This window comes from Talpa europaea (assembly GCF_964194135.1).
Source record: "Talpa europaea genome assembly, chromosome: 4".
In the NCBI taxonomy this organism is placed as follows: Eukaryota; Metazoa; Chordata; class Mammalia; order Eulipotyphla; family Talpidae; genus Talpa; species Talpa europaea.
In genome coordinates this window covers 60349178-60374458 of record NC_140070.1, presented here as the reverse complement: position 1 = coordinate 60374458, position 25281 = coordinate 60349178, and the positions used below count along the sequence as shown (strand labels likewise).

At 40.2% G+C, this 25281-nt stretch overlaps 1 protein-coding gene and 1 pseudogene across 2 annotated transcripts in view; both read left to right on the top strand.

Moving 5' to 3' along the window:
- The window catches only part of LOC311170234 (sorting nexin-2-like), an 82597-nt pseudogene extending 79833 nt beyond the window's left edge, over positions 1-2764 (top strand). Inside the window, exon 6 of the transcript in view lies at positions 2691-2764. The product of the transcript in view is annotated as a sorting nexin-2-like (transcript). The remainder of the gene's footprint in view (positions 1-2690) is intronic.
- A 12621-nt stretch (positions 2765-15385) lies between these two features.
- Positions 15386-23639, top strand: TM4SF1 (transmembrane 4 L six family member 1; the record flags this gene model as incomplete). The annotated part of the gene is made up of 5 exons (XM_084232620.1): positions 15386-15562; positions 18046-18135; positions 18219-18364; positions 23140-23323; positions 23400-23639. 5 exons carry the CDS (start codon positions 15386-15388, stop codon positions 23637-23639), a joined length of 837 nt encoding a protein of 278 aa, XP_084088746.1.
- Between the last annotated feature and the right edge of the window lie 1642 nt (positions 23640-25281).

Below are 25281 nucleotides of genomic sequence, written 5' to 3'. Positions count from 1 at the left end.
TCTAATACATATACATGTACTATATGTAAATACATATACATATAGTGAATGATGGAACACTGAGATTTATAAGATAATTACAAACAAAACTAAAGAGAGATATTAAAATCAACACAATAATACTAGGGGATTTTAATTATCCACTTACAACTATGGACATATAAACAAGGCAGAGAATAGATAAGGAAACAATGGACTTAAATGAGGAGCTAGATCACATGGATTTAACAGATATCTACCTAACACTCTACCCCAAAATTACTACATACACATTTATTTCAAGTCTACATGGAATCTTTTTGAGAATAGGGCATATATCTGCACACAAGTCAATTGTCAACAAAACTACAAAGATTAAAATTATACCTAGTACTCTTTCTCTGACTGTAATTCCATTAAGTTAGAAAAACAATTAAAAGAACAAAAAAAGGAAAAGCTATAAATACATGGAGACTAAACAATATTCTGCCTAATAACTGTTGGATAAAAAAGGATTAAAAAAACTAACAAAGAAAAGAAGAGTGAAAACATTAATAAACAAACATATGAAAGGGGAGAAATTCCCATAGACAACACAGAAATAAAAAGGATTATAGGAGATTACTATGAAAAGCTACATGCTAATAAATATAATAATCTTGGAAAAATGGATAAATTTCTAAACCAATATAGCTTATTAAAAGTAACCCAAGAGGAAACATGAGTTGAACAAACCAGTAACAATCATGGGAATTGAAATGGTAATAAAAAATGATCTCAAAAACAAAAGCCCAGGACCGGACAGATACACAAAGGAATTTTATCAAAACTTTAAAAAATTAATAACCAAAAAAACCGGGGGGGACTTCCCTGATGGCACAAGGGGTTAAGACACAACCTATGAAGCTGTCCACAGCCACTGCAGCATGAGTTCCATCCCCAGCTAGAGAGCTACCCACATGGTGCAGCAGACCTCCCCTGACTTGCCCGCTGCTCCCCTCAGCAGTGTATTTCAGTCAATCTACCTGTTCTGTTCCCCATTCTGTCTCTGGTGAATCCTCTCACCCCCGCACCTCTGGCCTCCACCTCACTTCTTGTACACATAAATAAATCTTAAAAAAAAAACTAATAACCATCTTACTCAAATTGTTTTTAAAAATATGGGAAGAGGGAACACTCCCTAATACATTTTATGATACCAACATTGCCCTAATACTGAAAATATATAATGACAGCACAGAGAAAGAAAATTGAACATTTTTTCCCATAAAGAGCACTGAGGCAAAATTTTGGAACAAAATACTTATAAATCTGTTGATAATTTTATCAACAAAACTGCTTCTCAACAGTTTTGTTGATAAAATTCAGCAGTTTAACACAAAAATTATATATCATGATCAAGTGAGATTTATCCCAGGGATCTAGGAATGATTTAAAATATACAACTCAACATTATACAGTGTAGCAACAAGAGTAAAGATAAAAATCATATAATATCAACAGCTTCAAAGAAAGCATTTCACAAGGTTCAGCACCAATTTATGATAAAAACTAAACAAGAGGGAATAGAAGGAATATATCCCAATATAATAAAGCCCCTTTATTACTAATCAACAGCCAATATAATACATAATCTTGAAAATGTGAAAAACTTAAGAACAGTAACAAGAAGTATATAAAATTGTTATTGTTTCTATTTAACTTTTTTTTTTTAAAGATTTATTTGTTTATACAAGAACTGGGGTACAGGCCAAATGCACGGGAGGGTGAGAGGACCCACTAGAGACAGAGCGGGAAACAGAATAGGCAGACTGACGAACTACACTGCTGAGGGGCACAGCGGGCAAGACAGGAGAGGTCTGCAGCACCATGTGGGACCCTCACCAGCCGGCCAGGATCAAACCTGTGCTGCAGAAGCTGCAGACAGTTTCACAGTGCGGCGTTCAAACACCTGCGCCACCAGGGAGGCCCTCTATTTAACTTTGTATTAGAACTTTTGGCCAGAGCTACCAGGAAAAAAAAATCAAAACAAAAAACAGGAAATAAAAGAGAAAAGAAGTGAACTATCCACTATTCTCAGATGATACCACGTTATATAGAGAAAACCCTAAAGGCTCATCTTTGGAAACAAAGATGAATACAGAAGTGTGGCAGTTTACAAAATTAACAGACAAAAATCCATAGCTTTCTGATATACAAATAATGAACAAGAAGCAGAAAAAGAAAAATTCAGAAAAAATTCTATTTATAATTTTTTTCAAAAGTAATTAGATACCTCAGAATCAACCTAAGGAGATTAAAGGTCTAGGCGACAAAAACTGGAAGGAGATGGGAGGATATTCCATGGTCATGGATGGATATAATCAATATATTCAAAATGACTATCCTGGCAATATATTTTGTTATAGCAGGTTTTATATTCAATCCATTTTAAATTATTTTTGTATATGGGATTATAATGATCAATTTCATTCTTTTATGTGTGGCTTTATAATTTTTTTTAGCACCATTTACTAGAGAAACTATCCTTGGCCCATTATATGGACATAGTACTGATATGTACCTTGCTTTATTTCTGGGCTTTTGATTGTATTCCACTGATCCAAAGAATCTATTTTGTGCCAATACCATATTATTTTTAGTAGTAACTTTGTAGAAATGTTTGACATCAAGTAACACAATATCTCAATTTCTCTCCTTTTCCCCCTCAGAATTGCTTTTCAATTTGAAGCCTTTTGCAGAAGGTATCTTAGAAAGTGGTCTTCAGGCCTCCCTGGTGGCCTAGGGGTTAAGTCTCAGCACTATCACCTCTATGACCTGAGTTCGATCCCTGGCCAGGGAGCTAATCCACATATGGTGGAGCAAACCTCTCCTATCTCAACCACTGCTTCCCTCAGCAGTGTATTTCAGTATATCTGCCTGTTTTGTTCCCCACTCTGGTGAATCCTCTCATTTCTGGCACCTCTGAGCTACACCCCAGGTCTTCTATGCAAAAATAAATAAATGAATCTTTTTTTTTTTTTTAAAGAAGTGTGGTCTCAGGGCTGTCATCTATGAGGTGAGGTCAGTGATGGAAGCATGACTGAAGAAACTGGGCAACCAGATAAATTGGCTGTGATGTAGTTACTGTGGGGGTGGATTGGCCAATCTTACAGGGAGCCCTGGAGCTATATGACCCTCATGAGTTGTTCCAGTTGAAGCAAGGAACCCAGGTTTTTTCCCTCCTCAGCAGTCATTAAAAGGAGGTCGCTTTGGAAGGGACCCAAGATTGGTGGGGTATCTTCCTTTATCTGGGAGGAATTCCCAGAGACAGCCTCTGTAGCAGGAAGCTAACACAATGAGAATACTCTCAGGAGATTGGGAATGAGAGCCCAGACCTGAAGGGATCTCAGCAGTGTCCCACAGAGCTACTGCCTATCACCATACCTACTTCACTACACACCAAACCAAGGATTATTGCTCCTAGGTGATTAATGTATAAGAATCATCTCCAAAAGGTACATCAGTTTTACATCAAATTCTTGACAACTCACCAAACCCATATAAAAAGATGAAAGGTTTTGTATCGTCAGCACTTTTTACACTTAAGCAATACTTTACACTTAAGTGACACTTTATACTCAAGTGGCATTATCAAATATGACAGTGGTCCTCAAACCTCAGGTATTCCCAAAGTAGCAATGGGACTCTTAATTTTTCCTAGTATAACTATAAAGGTGAAATCTAATGTTTTTCTTTTTATTATTTCAAAATAATTTCAAATTTACTAAAAAATTATAAGATTTTTTAGATCCTTTATCCAGATTCACCAACTGTTAATTTTGATATATTAACATATATTAACATATAACATGTATTAACATCATGCAGTGATTAAAATCTGAAATTCTATATGCATACACACTATTATCTAATACACAGACCAAATTGAAATTTCATGGGCCTCCCGGGAGGCGCAGCGGTTGAGCATTGGGTTGCAAAGCTGCCCGCAGCTTCTGCAGCGCCGGTTCAATCCCTGGCCACCAGCGAGGGTCCCACATGGCATGCAGACCTCTCCTGCCACGCCCACTGCCCCCCTCAGCAGTGTATTTTGTCAGTCTGCCTGTTCTGCTCCCCGCTCTGGCTCTGGTGAATTCTCTCACCCTCCCGCACTTCTGACTGTACCCAGTGCTTGTATAAATAAATAAATAAATCTTTAAAAAAAGAAAAAAAAGAAATTAAAATTTCACCAATGGCCTCAATAATGTCCTTAATATAATGTTTTTCCTTCTGCTTCAGGATTTAATCCAAGATCGTGCCTTGAATTTAGTTGCAATGTGTTCTTTCATTTACTCCAATCTGCTTATTTTCTCAGTCTTCTTTCACATGTATTATCTTGACACATTTAGAGAGTTTTGGCAGGGATGGTACAGAAGTGACTGTATTTGCATTCTGTATTGCACAATATCAGTACAAATTTAGCAACTTAAATCAATACACATGTATTATCCATGTGGGTCAGGACATGGGGCACAGTTTAACTGAGTCCTCTAGGAAACCATAATTAAGGTGCAAGCTAAAGCCAAGGTCTCTCCTGTTGGCTTTACAAGGTAGGGAAGGATACACTTCTAAACTCATTCTGGTGTTGGCAGGATTTCTTTCTTTCTTTCCTTCTTTCTTTCTTTCTTTCTTTCTTTCTTTCTTTCTTTCTTTCTTTCTTTCTTTCTTTCTTTCTTTCTTTCTTTCTTTCTTTCTTTCTTTCTTTCTCTTTTAAAAGATTTATTTTATTTATGCATACAAGAACAGGGGTACTGGCCAGGGGTGCAGGGGGTGAGAGGATTCACCAGAGTAGGGAACAGAATAGGCCGATTGACTGGAGTACAATGCTGAAGGGAGCAGCAGGTGAGTCAGGAGAGATCTGCTGTGCCATGTGGGTTGCCTCCTGGCCACCGGGGATGGAACTCAAACTTGGCCGTGGATAGCCTCATAGGTTGCGTCTTAACCCCTTGTGCCACCAAGGAGGCCCAGGATTTATTTCTTTGTGGTGATAAAACTCATGTTTTTTCAATGCCAGCAAGGAGAATAAGACTCTAGAGTGAGGCTACTAACAAGATGAAGTCTTCTAAAAAAAAAGAAAGAAAGATGAGGTCTTCTATAGTTTAACATCATCAGGGATATGACATCTCATCATCTTTGGCATACTCTATTGCTAGAAGCAAGTCACAGACCCCACCCACACTCAATATGAGGGTATACACAAGGATATAAGTACCAGGAGGCAAGAATACAGGGGACCACATTATAATCTACCACAGTGATCCTGTGTTCTTCTCACATCCTATCTGGTGGTTCATGATATGCATTAGCCTCTCTATGGGTGATTTTAACTTGAATCTTGATTAAGGTGGTGTCAACCAGGTTTCTCTAGTTACTTTTCTCCCCTTTATAAATCAGCATTTTTTAGGACATACTTTGAAACAATGTCAATATTGCATTTTCATTAAATAAATAAATATATATGTAAATAAATTAGTTAATATCTCTCTGTACTTGTCAATTCCTATCTTATTGAATGAGTTCTAATATATTACTATACATTATTAATGCTTAAATTGTTCTAGACTTGGCCTGTGAAAACCCTTAAAGCTCAGTCTTAATGTCTTTTCACAGGGATCCATCATTCACTGAGCACTCCCTTACTTTATGACTTTATTGTCTATATTTTTATTTTCTGTATATTATGATATTTTGATATATTAAAAAGCTTTCTGTCTTGAAAATTTTTAGAAATAGCAAAGACCTATCAAGGAACATGCCCTTGAGATGCAAGTTAACCATTATTTGACTCATGCACCCCAGGAGGGAATAATCCTCTGTCTTAATCATCCTAGGACCAATATCCAGGTTACTAGGGACCATCCCTATAACTAAGAGTACCCCAAAATTATTCAGACTAGCTAATTTTAAACTGTTTCCCGTGTCTTTCCTAGCCTTTATTGTGGAAACCCCAATAACAGTGGTCCATACTCTCCCCTAGTTCCAACCCTCTGCCTCCTGATGACCATGGTGTCTTTTCTATGTGGTTCTTGGTGGCATGGTTTTCCTCCTGTTTCTAGAACACATGATAATAATACACTTTGTTTTCTTGAGCTTTTCCTGTATCTTGTTTTGCAGTCACACCTCATTGGCTATCAACATGGGAGCCCAGCACACTGGCACAACATACTCCAGAGTTAGCCTATATTTTCCCTCTTATTCTCTGGAATTAACCATTTATCCAGAGATTTGTGGTTCCTTTTGTTGGATAATGGCAATTAGAAGACAATATCTGAGTTCTATGTGTAGTAACACTTGTGTTATACTTCTCAAACTGACAAAGCCCCCTGTGCTGGAAGCAACGTGGCATAGTGGTAAAGAGGGTGGGTTCTGGATCCAGACATCCTGAATTCAAATCCATAGACAAATTTTGAGACCATGTGCGAGTCATTAAGCTTTTATAATTTTATCACCAGTATGATCATGTTTATAAGAGCATGAGCTTTAAGAGGTTGTGTAAGAATTTAATGATATATGTGCAGTTCTTAGATTCATGTGTGTACACAGTATTTGCTCAGTAAATATTAGTTGAATGAATGATCCTTGTGTTGGTCAAAAATTCTGAAAAGTGACAACGAGGGGTAAAGCCTTACCTATACCATTTTAAGAAAGTAAAAAAGTGAATGTGTTGCGATCATCCTTTTGTGGGAATATTTTTAAGAACGCTCTATAAAAGGCTTTAAATTGTCTTTAATATAGTGTGAGAACCTAGAAGATATTCCTCTGAAATATCACAGATGTGAGTCTAGAAAAGAATATTTGCCACTAGTTTATGTTTAACTTTATCCTTCTTGGGCCTCCCTGGTGGTGTAAGGGGTTAAGACACAACCTATGAAGCTATCTACAGCCACTGCAGCATGAGTTCGATCCCCAGTCAGGGAGCTACCCACATGGCACAGCAGACCTCTCCTGTCTTGCCTGCTACTCCCCTCAGCAGTGTATTTCAGTCAGTCTGCCTGTTCTGTTCCCCACTCTGTCTCTGGTGAATGCTCTCAACCCCCCACCACACATCTGGCCTGTACCCCAGTTCTTTTATGCATAAATAAATGTTTAAAAAAATTATCTTTCTCTGAAAAAAGAGAGATTCACACAACTTAGTGTCAAACCTAGATGTAACTTTATGTTTGGAATGCTTAATTTCTAAAAACATAAAATCATCAAGAAGACACCAAAGTCATAGAGAAGACAGTCAGGAAATTGGAGGAGGAGGGAGATTGAGAAGGATGAGGTCCTTCATTCATTCTCCCCCAGTTTTCTCACGAGGAGGGGGTGAGAACCACCAGAATCTACCTCTTCAATAAAAAGATGCAAGGCAAAGCAGGGAGTCCCGATCTTGAGCTTGATTTTAACGATATCCTGTCAACAACTGTCACTTTTATATCAAGCTCCTGACCTCATTACTTGTGAGGACAGCTATGCTGAAGGGTCTCACCAGAGAAGCTGTTTGATTCCTGTTAAGGAAGGAATAAATGTCTCAGAAATAGTCTGGATACTTTTTATGTTTCAAACTGGCATTTCAGTCCCTTTGAATTTTTGCTCAGACTTTTCCCTTCACTTTGTAAGTCTGGAAAAGTAATCTTCGAATCACTGTGAAAGCATTATTGAAAAATCATGACTATAGAATCTTTTAGTCTTTTGAAACAGGCCATGCTAATGGTTTTACTTGAATAGAAAATGGATTTCCCATTAGGGTTCCCACAGTAAACAATTGTGTTTTCGTAATCTAACACAATGAAGGAAGTTGTCTCCAGATGATTCAGCTAGTTAGGAGCGCAACTCCCTTTCTGGGGAGGAAATCTGAGTACCAGTGTTTATATGGGTGCTAAGGTAAAATTTCATTTTTCCCGCATCAATATCAAATGGAAATTATGAACGAGGAGGTAGAAGCAAGGTCGCGGTGTTCATGTTGTCCACTGTGTCACTGCCATGGCCAGCCTGGATCTATTATGTTTCCTAGTGTCTAGCTGTTTCTTTCACACACATCTTATCCGCTCCACCGCTATGGTACTGCTGTTCTCAGTAAAATTCCCTATGGCAAAATCAACAGTAAGTGGAGTTTTTAGCTCATTTAGTATCAGTGGGAAATTTGCCATGTTGGAGCTGACCCACAGCACAAAAAACCAGTTTGACTGAGAGCTGTGAGGCCATGCGGTCTAGGTGGAGTATTATTCACCAGTTTGGAATGCTTACTTGGAGAACTGGAGAACATTCACATTTCCTTTTATTTATTCTTCAGTCTAAGTCTCTGAGAACACTGAAGTCATAGGAGTGACTAAGTAAATGTACAGCAGGAAGAATTTTAATTCAGAACTCAACCACAAAAAGAGCTCCTCTGTCACCAGAGATCCCTGGAAAGCAGTGTCTAAAATCAGCTCCAACCCACACTTACTTCTCATTATTGTGTGATCTTCAGCTCCCATGGGATAGGAGCAGGAGCAGGAGTTGCACCCTACACTCTGACAAAATGGAAGCATACTATTTTGCATATGGTTAAAGGCCAGGTGGGGAACTCCTTTTACACATTAGGCCAGAGTAAAACAAATGTAAATAAATTTTATTACTTCTCTCCTACACTGAATCTAGGGAAAAAAATACCTCTTTTTGGACTTTTAATTGTGTACATATCTTGATTGTTGACAGTTCTACATTGATGTGCTAAAGCTAAGTTTTTCAAATCCTAACGATAGCCCCACAGCCTCCGTATTACACTGAACCAGAGTTCTGACCGTCCCACATTGGTGGAATGTCTTGTCTTTTGACACATGTCAGGTTAACTTTAAAATCATTTATCTAATTAAATTAGAACTCAAATGATTAATGTTTTGAAATTACGTTATTTGGAAATGCCAAACAAAATGCCCTTAAATCTGGTCATGTTTTCCTACTGGTGAGGGTGTTATGAAGTAATATAAATACATCATGTGTGTTTAAAAAAAAATTGTGGGTGAGTCAGAGAGACCTGAGTATGAGGAATCCAGAGCATGACACTCACTGGTCTGTGACTTTAACCTGGTGTACTTAACCTATGTGAGCTTCAGTGTCCTCACATGGAAATAGCTTCACACAGGGAAGCTGCAAAGTTCAGTGACAACATGAGAGGACCTGGCACATGTCTATTCTGCACTCTAACGCTACCTCTCTCCCATTAATGTATAGAAACAACTGGGATCTGCAGAAGTAAAAGAGACCTGGTTTTCCACATTCAAAAATAGACAAATTATTCAATTTTAATTTTGGGGGTTTTATTTTAGTTTAATCTGTCTTTTATAATGAAATGAAGTTAATTCCTCTAGACATCATGGCCTCATAAGATCAGAAGGTTGGACCGCCTACTTTTGTGGATTTCAACTCTAGGTGTGCATTAGAATTACTTGGGGAGAGGCCTCCCTGGTGGCACAAAGGGTTGAGACGCAACCTGTGGGGCTGTTGGTAGCCTCTGCAGCGTGCGTTTGATCCCTGGCCAGGAACCTGCCCACATGGCGCAGGGGACCTCTCCTGGCTCACACGCTGCTCCCCTCAGCAGTGTGTTTTGGTCAGTCCACCTGTTCTGCTCCCCAGTCTGTCTCTGGTGAATCATCTCACCCTTTCGCATCTCTGGCCTGTACCCCAGTCCTTGTATGTGTAAACAAATGGATCTTAAAAAAAAAGCAAAATATTTTTTTAAAAAAGAATCACTTGGGGAGTTCTCATAAAATACAGATTCATGGCCCCATTATTACAGAGTCTTTGTTTCCTCTGAACTAAACCAATGTATTTTGTCAGGAACCCATAGCCCACTTCTGTTGACTCAGATGATCTTGGAGACCCTCCACTATCTCACTTGCCAGATGTGACTAAAAAAAAAAAAAAAAAAAAGCAAAGAAATGGTACTCAAACCAGAAATAAGTTCCTCTCCCTGAAATTATTTGTTCACTGGTTGTTCCAGGCAGGCTCTTGATGCCACACTATCCTACAAAAGGGCAAGCCAGTCCTCTGCACAGTCAGCTTCCTGGGATGAGACAATCAGGCCCCTGTCTAGAGCTTTAGACCAGGAAGCTGGAGTCCCAGGAGGTGACATGTCTAAAATTGCAATGAGATCTGGGAGATTCCAAGGCTTTATGAGGGAGTAAGATGACTCCTGGAGATGTTGAAATAAAACTAACAATGGGAATGAAGAATCAAGCAGTAAAGGGACAAGAAGCTTATTTTTAACCCAGGAATAAATATGAGAAATAATCTAAAGTGGCAGGAGAGTCAGGGAGCTGTAGGTCAGAAACTCAAAACTGTTGTTGAGGTTCTGTGCCTTGACAATAGTTTCAAATAAAGAACAATTCCTGGCTTCTTTACCTGGTCCCACATCATCTTTTCATGAGAACAACTCTTCCCCAGTCTACATGGTTACAGAGATGGCTCGCAATTGCCATGCTTGTTCAGGGGGTACAGGCCCCAGTCTTGTCCAACCCAACCCCTTCTCTCAGAATCTGGGTTTCTTGACTAGAGAAAACTGCAAACTTGAGAACAGCCAGTAGCCGTATTCTTTTGTGTAGACTGAGAAAAAGAGAAAATGAGTCTGCTTTAAGAAGAATTAAAGCATGTATAGAGGAGTCAAAGATGTTAGAATGAGGGAAGAGAGCATATTCTGGATTTCCCACACAGTTAGGTTCTCCTTGTCCATGAGTCTGTCATCCCATCTGTATCCTTACCTCACCTGTAGAGTCCATAATTAATGGCCCCTTGGCCAAGGTAGCTGGAACTGGCTTCTGTTAATTATAATTTTTAAAAAAGCTCTAATGAGTGAAGTTTATTATGTATGAATCATTATATTTGTCTTGTTCAAATGAGTTAGGAACTGGATTTCCCAACAAAGAAGGCAAAATACACATAGAAGAAAACAACTAGGAGAAGATTTAAGTTCAAATCTTCCTCTTAGAATCCCACAACTGCAAAGCATCACAGACTAATGATGTTAGTTCTTACAAGTAACTAATTTCTACTGCCCACTAATTGCCTGATGTTGGGAAGAGATTTCAACCCCTGTGGGCTTAACCAAAAATGACCATGACTGTGAAGAGGCAGGAGGCAAAACATTCTTTCTATTGAGGCTTTTCCCAAAATTAAAGCCCCTGAAATCATTCTTGCAGTCACATCATGCAGAACTATAAGAAGCATATAGTAGTTGCTCATGTAATGGGTATAATAAATATAACAGATGCTAATTTTGACTAACTTTTCAGAAGATATTTTGCCTTTGCTTAAGAGCATATGACCTTAGAACTGAACACATTAACTCTCCTATTTCTTTGAACTAACTTTAGCTAATATTGACAGTCAACTAAATGCCTGATCTGGTGCTGGCTGGTGCGCCCTCAAAGAAAAAAAGATAACTCCCCCACTCTGGGGCCTCAGCAGAGTTGGGGGAGCTCACAACGGTACACATTAGTGCATCTCTGTCAGATCGGTGCTGGATGGGAATGTGTGTAGGACAAAGTGGGAGTGATGAGTAGATTTGAGAGGCAGGCAGAGGTGTGATGGATGATGTCATGGAAAAAGTAATGAGAACAGTTAAGGGAACAAAGACAGATGGAGTGGATGGGACAAAAAGGAAGAACAGGGCCTTTCTGGCAGGGAGACAGCATCCCCAAAATCTGGGGTTGAAATCAGTGCTTGGTGCCCAGGGACCTGTGTTTTTGTGTCCAGTAAAATCCATTCTTCCCAAAGATCTCTGTGAACTGAGACTGATTCACAAAAGAATAGAGGAATTAAAAGTGAGCTTTTAGCATAACTGTGGGACTCCAGTATTTAAAACTTAGTCACAAATGAGAATAAAGGCATCCAATGTACATTGGAGGAATGAAACCCAGAGAGGTAGATAGAACAAATCATAATGAAATAGAGACATCTCTCCTGGGATAGTGAACTGATGAAAACAGTAATAATGAGTAACATTTATCTGGTGATTGCGTAATGCCTCCTGGACTGTGTTTCATACAATTTGACTCACTTGGCTTATCACAATTCTGTGTGGTAAGTTCTATTATTATCTTGCCTCCAAGAGGCCCCTACTCTCCCCCACCTATACCTCTTTCCTGTACTATCACATCTAATACAATGTATTTTATTTAAGCAGTATTGTATTTACTAGTCTGTCTCCTTCTGATAGAATGGACTCTTGAAGGGCAGGATTTTTGTTTGTTTGTTTTTACTGCTGCATCCTCAGCACTAAGAAAACAGTGTAGGAGCTGATTAAATATTGGTGAACAAATTAATGATTGAAGCCGAGGCACAGAATGGTAAATAACTTGCCCCAAAGCAGCCAGGCAGTGGCAGGACCTGGAAGCAATGGTGTCAGCAATAAATAGAAATTTTAAGTGATATGGTGGGCTCACAGAGAAGAATAACAAAATTATTCATGATTCATTTGCTTATCCAATTATTCAGGAAATATTTGTTGAACATCTACTATGCTCCAGGCAGTAATCCAGGCACAGGGGAAATAAAGTGCCTCTTTGAGTAGGTGGTTCATGAACAAGACCCTGCAGCAAGAAACTCAGAAAGAAGATCAGGCTCAAAATGAGGAAGAAAGACAGGGAAGCAGAGGTGGAGCGAAAGCCAGGAATGGGAGTTGCAAAGTGGAAAGAATCTCAGAGGGTATCCGAGGAGACGGCAGCTCTGCACAGGGAACCAGGAGAAAGGCCAGGATGCTCTGTCAGGCCAAGTCTGACTAGGACTAGAGATACGAGATTTAAAAAACTGTCCAGAAAAGAATATAGCTTTTAAGCCAGGAGCCCAAGTCAGGAAAGACTGCTTCTGCGGAGACTTAGAGCAGTTGAGGGGTAGAAATAGGGGGAGTTGTGTAGAAAGACAGAATGTGGGCAAAGGAAAAAGGACTCCATGTTACAAGAGAAGTTTGTCCACTCAAATCTGAAAGTGCCCGCACTGAATTGCAATGTGTCTTCCACAATGTGAGTGCGCCCAAAGTGTCTGGCTCCAGCCAAGGAGTCTTTGGAGGTGGGGGTGACCTCAGAGAGCATCTAACACAGATGCTGTTTGCCTAGGCTGTGACGAGGCAAGTGGTCCCCAAACCTAAAGGAATGTAAGACTCATGAAGCATTTGAAAAAATGCAATTGACTGGGATGAAGTTTCAAGGGTAGGACCAGAAATGTATTTTGTCAAGGATAGGACCAGAAATGTATCTGTGAAGCCAGTGGTCTCCAGACAGGCTACACCTTGAAAAATGTGGAAGAAGTCCTACTCATGGGCTTCAAGGAATCTATGAACCTTCAAAATGAAATGAAAAATGTATGTGAGTGTATGTATGCATATATGTACATTCCATTTCCTAGGGAGAGGGCCCATATCGTTACGAGAGTCTCAAAAACAGGAATCGCTGATCTAGGGCTGCCCCTTGTCTTAGAGAATAGGAAAGAGTCCTAGAACATAGGTGACGTCCTGCTCCACAAAGTTGGAAGAAAACAGAGTTAGGCTCTCAGTTCACGCTTTTTCTTTCCAAGCCCCTCGCTCTCTTTTCCCTACCCTGCTGACTAGAGGGGTGGGGAAAAGAAGGATGGAGGGGACGTAAGCACCTGGGGGGCAAGTCATCAAAGATTTGCTCTCCCCCACTTTGGCCCCAGGTGGGATAGATCTGCAGGGCGGAGAACAGAATGATCACCTCTACAAAGGATCCAGTCATTCACCTGTCGGCCACCTCAGACCCTCAACCTGCGGAATCCCATCCAGTGGGACTGAAAACCAAGACCGAGGGCAAGCATGTCCATTGTTGGATGCATAGTGGTGACAGAGTAACAGTCCTGTGAAGAAATTACATCCCTCTACCTGCACAGGTGTATACTTCTAAGCTTCCCTTCATGCTCTCAGTGTCCCATCCATTTTCTCAGGCCCCTCATCACTGCTCACACCATGGTTCCTCTTGGGTCCTTCTACCAGTGCAGACACTGTGTCACAAACCCCAGTTTATCTCTCAAATTTGGTATGTGTCCTGCCCCCTAGTTTTTGCCCCAAGCCTTCAAACTCTGACCTCCACCTCTGCTCCTGGATTCACTAGTCCTGCTCACATTCCTCTTCTGAAATAACAACACCCCACCTAGATCTTCTGCCTCTTTTCCATATTTGTTGTTCTACCCAGGTAACAAGGCTCCTCCAATCCCAAACTTACCACGTCACCATGTCCTCCTTCATCCAGATGGCTAGTGCAAACTGCTGTTCAATGGGGCTAAATTTATTCAGAAACTGACCCACCATTCTGCAAGACAGCCGTGCTGAAAACTGACCTAACGCCTTTTCAGCCTTCCTGCTGCGAGCCTGCAGCAGCATGTCCCAGAATCTGGCTGGGCAGACCACAGGTCAGCCCTGTGCCCCCATCACCTACTATGACTCCCAGTTATTCCAGCCTCTTTCAATCTTGTTTCTGCCTCTGCTTGCCAGTCCCTTTCTCATCTGTCCTTTTCTCTTTCTTTCTATTCTTTTCATCCTTTCCCCATGCTTTATTTAGGTCTGCCTGGACCTTCCTGGCATCGCTTTGCCCAATTCCAATACCCAGGAATAAAAAGGTGCCTGAACCCTCTGTGTTGACTAATGCCACCTTTCCTTTGGTGCCAGGTTGATTTAGAGGCAGATGTCCAGGAAGGCTGGACAGTAGGATCCACCCTACAGAGCTTGCCAGAGGCAGAGGGAGAAGGCCGCTCTGTCATTTTCCCAGCAGGCTTCCTCAATCCATGGGTGATGATAAGCCCTTTGCCTTTGAGAAGGAAAGGAGCGCTGAGCTGAGGAGAATTGCCCCAGGTCTCAAATTAAATCAGTGCAAAGGTGGAGGTGAGTACAGAGCACATCACTAAATTGGCATTTGTCCAGACAGCTGCGTGGAGCAGGATCATAGCCACCTTCAAAGCCGTGACCAGGACGGGCACCCTGTGGCTACTCGGCAGTTTCTAGAAAGTTGGATTAGAGTTTCCTGTCAAATATTTCTCCTGGGAGGGAACTGCGCAGTGAATTCCTTGTTGAGGATTAATCATTTTCTCTCTTGCCTGTGACTGAGGCTGTTTCTCATGTTCTGTCCCGGGTTTCGCTTGTCTCAAGGATTTCATTTGAAGGGCGGGAACATTTCCCCTACGTTCCCCCACCCACCCGGAGCCTGCAAGCAGGACCAATGAAAGCAAAGTACCTCATAAGCCCAATGACTAACAACTGAGAGTATTTAAGAGATGGGCTCAGGAATGGGCTGAGAATTGCTTTTCATTTTTCCACAGCCGGCCACCACCCATCTCGTCTGATTTGGGGCCTCGCTGCACTGCAGAGTGAAGGGGGACTACACCTTCCCAACTCCCTGCCACCACCATGTGCTACGGCAGATGCGCGGGGTGCATCGGGCAGTCTCTCTTGTGGCTTGCCATCTTGTGCATTGTGGCTAATATTTTGCTGTATTTTCCGAATGCGGAGACAATATATGCCTCTGAGCAACATCTCAGCCGATTCGTGTGGTTTTTCTCTGGCATTTTCGGAGGAGGCTTGCTGGTAAGTCTCTCAGAATTATTACAATCTTAAAAAGGTCTCTCCTGTTAATGAAATGTTTTCATAATGAGTTTTCATGGAAAGTTTTCTGTAATGCATTTTTCCAAATCCAGTGATTTTGTTGTTGTTGTTCATTCTTCTTTTGAAAGCAGATTACCTAAAAGTTGAGATAGGTTAAGTGTTAGTTTTATTAAAAGCTTTTTTACAAAATCCTCTTTCAACTAAAAGTGAACTACCATTTTGCTCAACTCTTACTTTACAGCTAAAACAGATACTAGTTTTTAATTTCGATTGAACAGATTATAGAGTTTCTAGTCTGGGCTCCATAGGCATTTTACATTTGCTCTGGGGAATGTTCTTTGCTTCTTCTTTAAATCAACAGAGTTTTGGATACAGATTCTCTGCAGTTTATTCTCAGGTGTTTATGGCAGGAAAAAAATAAAGAATTCTGAGGTGCGGTGTATAGGAAAAATCTTACAGTTAGCAGCAGATCAGTGTCTGAGGTAAACTGTAGAATGGGTTGTTTTTTCCAAGATTTGTTTTAATTGAAGTGAGGAATTTGCCTGCTGATCTGGGAGCTGAAAGTACTAGGTTCGACCACAGCATGGAAAGAATGTGAACAAACTTGAATTTGCTACATTAAAATGCCAGAATTGAGAATTTTAAAGAGAAATTTTATGGAAATGCTAATACCACACAGAATATTTTTCTTAGGCAAAGATATTTACAACATTTAAACCTAATATGCAAAATATGGTTTGGAAAATCTTTAGATTTAAACATTCTTGCCATGTTAACATAATCATTTGGCTCTAATGTAACATCACATCAGTTTAAACTTTAATCTTTTTTTTTTTTTAAATTATTTATTTATTTATACAAGCACTGGGGACAGTCAGAAGCGCGGGAGGGTGAGAGAATTCACCAGAGCCAGAGTGGGGAGCAGAGCAGGCAGAAGGACCGAAGTACACTGCTGAGGGGAGCAGCGGGCGGCAGGAGAGGTCTGCACGCCATGTGGGACCCTCCTCCGGTGGCTGGGGAGCAGCCGGGGATCGAACCGGTGCTGCAGAGGCTGCGGGCAGCTTTGCAACCCAGCGCTCAACCGCTGCGCCACCAAGGAGGCCCTAAACTTCTTTAATCTTGAGCTCAAAGAATTTCAGACTTGCTTTACTTAAAGAGATTGTAGAACTATCGTCATGCAATTGTATCTTCAAATAAACATTTCACATTCATTATACAGAGCTTCATCTTTCTTATTTGCAGAATAGCATTAGTTATCCTGTTAAAGATTTGTTATCTTCTGTTTTTTTCTCTTTTTTTAAAAAAAAAAAAGATTTAACTATGCATACAAGAACTGGGGTACAGGCCAGACGTGTGAGGGGTGAGAAGATTCACTAAAGACAGAGTGGGGAAAAGAACAGACAGAACAGACTGACAAAATACACTGCTGAGGGGAGCAGCAGGCAAGACAGGAGAGGTCTGCTGCGCCATGTGGGTCATCTCCCTGACTCGGGATGCAGATAGCTTCATTGTGCTACATCTCAACCCCTTGCACCACCAAGAAGGCCCTGTTATTTTCTGTTTTTCAAGGGAAAAAAGTCAGATTTAAAAACAGTTTCATACTTCGCAAACAGAATTTATATGTAGGGTTATGTTATGAACACTTGTGGAATAAACACACTTTCTAGGTTATTATTTTGCCCATACCGTACCATGACTATACTCTTTTAAAAAAAAAACATTTATTTATTTATGCATACAAGAACTGGGTTACAGGCCAGAGGCGTAGGGGGCGAGAGGACCCACCAGAGACAGAGTGGGGAACAGAACAGGCAGACTGACTGAAATACACTGCTGAGGGGAGAAGTTGGCGAGGCAGGAGGGGTCTGCTGTGCCATGTGGGTAGCTCCCTGGCTGGAGATTGAACTTGAGCTGCAGTGGTGTGAATACGTTAGGTTCCACCTTAACCCCTTGCACCACCAGGGAGGCCCCTATGGCTATACTCTTCACCTAAAGAGTGCTTTGACACATTACATGAAAACAAGAAGATGTTGTAATTAGAGGTTTTTTTCTCCACACAGTTAACATTACTTGAGACACCAGGTCAAACTTATCCAAAGTGAGTCAACATACCAGAAATATCAAAAGGTGCTCAGCCTGGGGAAAGACAGTAACTTTTTTTTTTTTTTTTAAAGATTTATTTACTTTTATACAAGAGCTGCGGTACAGGCCAGAGGTGTGGGAGGGTGAGAGGATTCACCAGAGGCAGAGCAGGGAGCAGAACAGTCAGACAACAGAAATACACTGCTGAGGGGCACAGCGGGCGCTACAGGAGAGATCTGCTGCACCATGTGGGATTCTCCCCGGCTGGCCAGATTGAGCCCGTGCTGCTGAGGCTGAGGACAACTTCACAGCATGGGCTCAACCCGCTGTGCCACCGGGGAGGCCCGAAAGACAGTAACTTTTTATGCTTGTTTCCTAACCAGATGTTGCTGCCTGCAGTGGTCTTCATGGGAGTGGCTGATGACAACTGCTGTGGCTGTGGGGGCAACAAAGAATGTGGCAAGAGCTGTGCGGTAGGTCCCTTTCCAGGGAGGAATGGTTCCTAAGATGCATCTGGGAAACTGTGATTTACTTCCAATGTCTTTCCCTTCACTAGATGCTTGCTTCTGTACTGGTTGCGATCACGGGACTTGCTGGATCTGGCTACTGTGTCATCGTGTCAGTCCTGGGCTTAGTGGAGGGACCAATGTGCCGGGATTCATCTGGCCAGTGGAGCTATATCTTTGCCAAAACCAACGGAAGGTAAGTAATTGTTCCCTATTAGGCTACACATTATTTTCCAACACGTGTGTAATGACAGCCCTATCAAGCTAAAAAGACATCAGTCATCCATTCGTCCTTCTACTCCGTGAGGTTTATTGGCACTGACTCAGGCAGTGGTATCAGAGGATGCCCAGTGCCTGACCTCTAGAAGCTTTTAGTGCTTTTTAATGGATTCACTGATTCAGTCTTAATGATAACTCTAGGCGGTTACTGCTGCTATTGCTCTCACTCTGCAGATCAGGAAATCAGAGATGAAGTAACTTATTCAAAGTAACATTGCTAGAAAACTTTTGCCATCAGGACTCGAACGTGGGCAACCTGACTGTGTACTGTGTACTCTATACCATAACAATAGACTGATTTTATTATTTTGTAAGAAAATGTTATGGAATCCTTATATAATAAGGATAAAAACATAAATATCTAATAGAAACTGGTGTGTACGATGAACATGAATGATAGCCTTTAAATTTTGAAAGATTTTGAGATTCATGAGAGAAAATAGCATGAATAATGAATTTTTTATATTATTTTTAAAATTTTTTTACATCATTGTTCATTTTTAAACAATATTTGCTTCCCCCCACCCCCTCAGGTATAGTCCCCATAGAGTTTCCTTCACCAATGTTCCCATGCTCCCTCACTTCAGTCCCCTGTGCTCCTCCCTCCCTCCCCCACTCTGATCCCTCTCCCTCCTCTTCCCCTTCAGTAGGTCTCTGATTTATAATTGTCCTTTTTTGCTTTGTTGTGTTTTGTACTGTTATTATTTTTTTTAACATGATGTCTTATTTGGTTCCCTTATATTCCTGCTGTAAGTGAAACCAATGGATGATGAATTTGAATTGACTATATTGTCAAGAGTATTTGTCCCCCATGAATCATATATTATATATTAATGGTCATCAGTTCATGAACATGAAATTAGATAGACCTGAATTTGATCCCAGTTCTTCATTTGTTCTCTGTGTAGCCAGAAAAAGTGAATGGAGCCCTCTGTACTCAGTTACTTCATCTGTAAAATAAAACCAATACAATGAGCAGGGAGATTAATGATATACAATATATAAAATACCTCTCTTGCAGAAACTGATGCATAGTGAACGCTGTCACTGTTAGCTATTGATATTGTTTACTAACTTATAATGAACACAACCCACTGGAAGGAGGAAAATTAGCACTTACAGAAATTACAAATTTTGGTCATCAAAATTGTTATTGAGCATGGTTCATCTTTGTTCAGAACATACTGAATGTATTAGTAGAAATTAGTATTCATAAACATGCAAATGACTATAATCCACTTCTAAAAATGGTAATGATTAGTGAAACTGGAATGCAAGTAGTGTGAGATTTTAAATGTTTTCATAGCTGATGATATGCCCTTCCCATGATCCACTCCAGCTTCTGCAAGAAACTTTCCTCTTCTATATCATTCCTCATTTCAACCTGTCTAGGGATTTCAATGTGGGACATAGCTAGTGGTCACAAGCCGGTAATTAGTTGCTGAATAGCTATGCCATGTGGGACGATTAATTTTTTACATTATGTCCTGAAATTTTAAATTTTTGTTTCACTGACATCCAGAAAGAAAGGATCCAAGGACAAAATGTTTTGTAACCAATAAAATTAACTTCTGACTAACTCAGCAAATCATTTCAAAGTTAGATCTCTAATCCCCAGTGTCATTTTCTGCTGTGGTAGGAGGAAGAGATAAGGAAATGTAGAATTAAGTCAATCCTTGATTTTCCTGCGAGATTGAATCCTATTTCATTAAGAATCCAAATTACTATAGCAAAAGCCAAATACCAGGAGAGAAATTAGAGGTAGAATGTTTGAGTGTTTAGAATATTCAGATATTCAGGAAATCTCTTAAGTCATATATATAACATATGTATTATACAACTCATATATAGGCCATATGTATATGTATATATGACCTTATATATAAGGTCAGATATGACCTTAATATAGTTTGTTAACATCTCACAAAGTGGCTTCAGATTGTTTTTTATGATTCAATTACTTTTAAAATGTGTTAAGTACCTACTGTGTTTCAGATACTGGCTTCGGGACGGGAAATACTATTGATAAACGCCTAGTTCCTAACTTCATGGAGCTCAGACTTGTGGAATTGCTACATAAGCAGGTGTTTACCCTGGATTAGCTAAAGTACCCTTTCATGTTTGGTTTACCAGAGCAGCATGCTTGTTCCATAGATAGTACTTATTTTGTCTTCCCTTAGACTTTGCGGAATTCCGGAAAAGAGCCCATCTTTTGTTCACTATTATATCCCCAGTCCTGGCTCAGTGTCTAAATAACTTTGAGTACTCAATAATCTTTGTTGAATAAATGAGTACAATGTGCTGCATGCTACTATAGGTGTGTGGGCACAATATCATGAAAGTAAAAAGGAATATCAAATTAATTGGAATTAATTTTTGTGCTTCATGTTGCATAGTAATGTGTTCCTTAAAAGCGGAGTTTTCCTCATAAAGATCTCAAATAGGAAAACCTGCATATTAAATCTCCAAGTTTGTCAATAATTGGATAATTTTCAAAAGGAACAATTTGAATTTTAATAAATGATCTGAATTGATATTCAAAAGTCCCAAAGAGCTAATGTAAAAAATTTATATTCCCTAAATAACATACACTCATCATTGGTTACAAAATCCTATCTTCCACACAGACAACAAATAATAATACAATTAGGAAACAGATTTTAAAAATCATCTAGAATTGGGCCTCCCCTGGTGGCGCAGCATTTGAGCGCTGGGCTGAGAAGCTGCCCGCAGCCACTGCAGCACTGGTTCGATCCCTGGCCGCTGGGCAAGGGTCCCACATGGCACGCAGACCTCTCCTGCCGCCCGCTGCTCCCCTCAGCAGTGTACTTCGGTCCTTCTGCCTGTTCTGCTCCCCGCTCTGGCTCTGGTGAATTCTCTCACCCTCCCGCTCTTCTAACTGTACCCAGTGGTTGTATAAATAAAATAAATAAATCTTAAAAAAAATAAAATAAAAATACATTAAAAAAATCATCTAGAATTCCATTACCTTAAAATGAGTTTCATTTCACTTATAATCAGGGAAATGCAAATCAAAAGCACAATGAGATACCACCTTACACCAGTTAGAATGGCACACATTAAAAAAGCAGGAGGAGCCTCCCTGGTGGCACAAGGGGTTGAGCATCAGCACTATGGAGCAATCCGCAGCTACTGCAGCACGAGTTCGGTCCCCGGCAAGGGAGGTGACCCACATGAGCAGCCTCACCCGCTGCTTGCCTTAGCAGTGTATTTCAGTCAATCTGCCTTGTTCTTCTCCCCACTGTGTCTCTGGTGAATCCTCTCACCCCCCCCCACACACCTCTGGCCTGCACCCCAGCTCTTATATGCATAAATAATCTTTTTTTTTAAAAAAGGAGGAGGGCCTCCCTGGTGGCACAGCGGGTTGAGCGCAGCGCTGTGAAGCTGTCTGCAGCCTCTGCAGCACGAGTTCGATCCCTGGCCTGCCAGGGAGAATCCCACATAGCAAGGCAGACCTCCCCTGTCTCACCCACTGCTCCCCTCAGCAGTGCTTTCAGTCTATCTGCTTGTTCTGCTCCCCGATCTGTCTCTGGTGAATCCTCTCAGCCTCCTGCACTTCTGGCCTGTACCCCAGTTCTTATATACATAAAATAAATCTTTTTTTTTTAAAAGAGGAAACAACAAATGTTGGCAAGGATGTGAAGAAAAAGGAACTCTTCAACAGCACTGGTGGGAATGCATACTGTTCCAAACACTATGGAAAGTTGTGTGGAGGTTCCTCAAACTACTAAAAATGGGACTAACATATGACCCAACAATTCCACTCCTATGACACAAGAACACATCAATTAAAAAAGATACCTGTACCCCAATGTTTATTACAGTACTATTTACAATAGGTAAGACATGAAAACAACCCAATGCCAAAAATAGATGACTGTATCAAGAAGATATGGTAAATATATACAGTGGAATACTATTCAGCATCAAAAAAGATAAATTAATGCCATTCGCAGCAATGTGGATGGAGCTTAAAGGGATCATGCTCAGTGAAATAAGCCAGAAGAAAAATGGTTTCATTTATAGGAGGAATATAGGGGAACCAAATAAGGAATCAAGGGGAAAAATAATAACAATAATAATATAATTTAAGAAAAACTAACAGGCAACCATAAATAAGAGACATTCTGTGAGGGAAGGGGAATAAAAGGGATCAAAATAGGGGGGAGAAGAGCACAATGGACTATGGTGAAGATTCACAGGTGAACTGGTGGTGGGAATTTTAAGGGGAACATACAATGATGTAAAAGATGTAAATTTAAAAGATTATAAAAAATTAGTTTCATTTTCCATATTAGCTCTTAGTTCACATCTACTTACATACATGAAAGTTACTTTGCTTTAAATATAGCATAAATGCAATTTTGCATTTTAAGTTACATGGCATTTAGAGAATATAAACATTAGAAAGCAAAGAGTCAAAATATCATTAGATGTTTCAGAAAACAGAGTCAAACATTACAAATTTTCATTTTTATTTTTGTCACTATAACAAGATCTGGGCTAAATTCCTTACATATCATAAATGACTTGGGTCAGAAGAATTTGATATAAAACATTTAAATTAATTTATTTTTTCTTTAGCAAAAAAACTGCCACACACACAAAAAAATAGCTTATGAGACATCCATAGAAGATATTTTGTTGTTTTTATTCTTGTTTTATCCACAGATACATTACAGATAGCTCCACGTGGTCCCAGTGCCTTGAACCCAAGAACGTTGTGCTTTGGAATGTCTCTCTGTTTTCAATCCTCCTGGGACTTGGTGCACTCGAATTCATCTTGTGTTTCATTCAAGTAATAAATGGAATGATCGGAGGCCTGTTTGGCTGTTGCTGTGCTCACCGTCAACAGGTAGGAACCTATATGAAAATATCACAGCCTGGCTCATGTGAATTATTACCATAATGCACCACTGTTTTCATAATAGAGACAAAAGGCAAAATATGACACCACTCAACCTACCAGCATCATCATCGTAGCAAAACATTTACAGCGTTTGGTTTTGATCTCAATGATGAGTTTCCTTGAGTGTCACAGTCACTGGATATTCTTTGTAGTTGTAGATAAGAGAGTGTCACCCAATGACAAAGTGCCTCTTCAGAATCTAACCACTGCCCTCTTTACTACCCTTCCTCTGGCTGCAAGAGAAATGTCCTTTCCCAACTAGTGGCACAAATAATGGTGCACATTCATTGCACTTGGCACCATGCAATGAGACTGTGACCCAAATATTAAGCAATATGTCTAAGACCACATAGTCAGGAAGTAACAGGCTTCAAAGCCTTGGTCCTTTTATGCCACATCTCCTGCTCTTAGCCTGTATGCAACACTTGCTGAGTTTTCTACAATTCCTTCTTAATAAAGATTCACAAAAAATACCCAAACAGGGCCTCCCTGATGGTGCAGGGGTTAAATCTTTAAAAAAAAAAAAAAAAAAAAAAAAAAAGAAGCCCAAACAGAGAAACACTAGTAATGTCTGAATAGCAGCTCATGAAAAAACTTTTACTGTGAAAGAAAACCAGGAAGCACTTGTTTCCTGGGATATGATTTTGGAGAAAAAAAATATGCATTTATTAGTAGTAGGGAAAGTTCTTGCTCTTTTTTTAAGATTATTTTTTTTATTTATGCATACAACAGCTAGGGTGTAGGCCAGAGATGCGGGGGGTGAGAGGATTCACCAGAGACAGAGTGGGGAGCAGAACAGGCAACTGACTGAAATACACTGCTGAGGGGGGCAGCAGGTGAGACAGGAGAGGCCTGCTGTGCCATTAGGGTTAGTTCTCTGGTGCAGGAGCAGTGGCTGATAGCTTCATAGTGCTTAGACTTAACCCCTTGCACCAGCAGGGAGACCCAAAAATTCTTGTTCTTATAGCCTCCTAAAGAACATATTAAATTGATGTAAGTTAGACATCAAGGGGTTTTGTCTAACTCTGTAAGACAAAGCTCTTGTTTTATGTCTTACTCTGTAAAATAGGTCTAAGTAAACAGAAACATTTATTAACTATTAATCTTCTGGTCCAAAGTCTTTCAATTTTCTTTTAAATTAAGACAAAATCTTATGAAAACTAAAAATCCATTGCTACCAGTAAATATTTTGCTTAAATAAATGGAAACTATAATTTTTGAGGGGAAGTTAAAATAAAAATCTTATCAGGAAAGTACAGCAAGATTAATAGTTTCCTTGGGAAGCTCCCAAATTTCCAAGCAAACAGTGGTGTGGAAAACTTTCAATATGGGGTTGTTTCCAGGCAATAGGTATGGGGAGAGATAGAGACGAACCCTTTGGAGATTACTATAATCTGACCTTAGCTTTAATCTTGAATTTCATAGAAGACAGAGTTTGAATTAGGTGAGGCCCCACTGGACTTAAGAGCTCAGTGCATTTTGGGGACAGGCATGATATCTCAATGACCCAAATTGCTGAACTTCTGAGTTGGGAGAGCAAGTAACCCCACTGGGTTTACCATCTGAGTCATAGCAGGTATGGTTCCTTCCCGGACACTGCTGAGCAGATCTGCTACTTTTTTTATAGGACAAAAGATGTTTCCAAAGGGTAAGGTTTTCAATGTAGAGGAGTGAAGTCTATAAATCAGTAGCATTCATTCCAAAGGCTGCTCACATTGAGGCCAGTCCTGTGTGACACTCCATAGCATTACCTCTTAAATCCCTAAGAGTAAAAACATACCCCAAACACAAAGTCAAGCAAGCACAGGGAGGTTGCAGTTTCCACGGGTCCTTTCTGAAGCTTTTGTCAGGGGATGGTATGGAGTCTGGTTTACTTAGAAAACATTTTGTGAGCATTGCTTAGC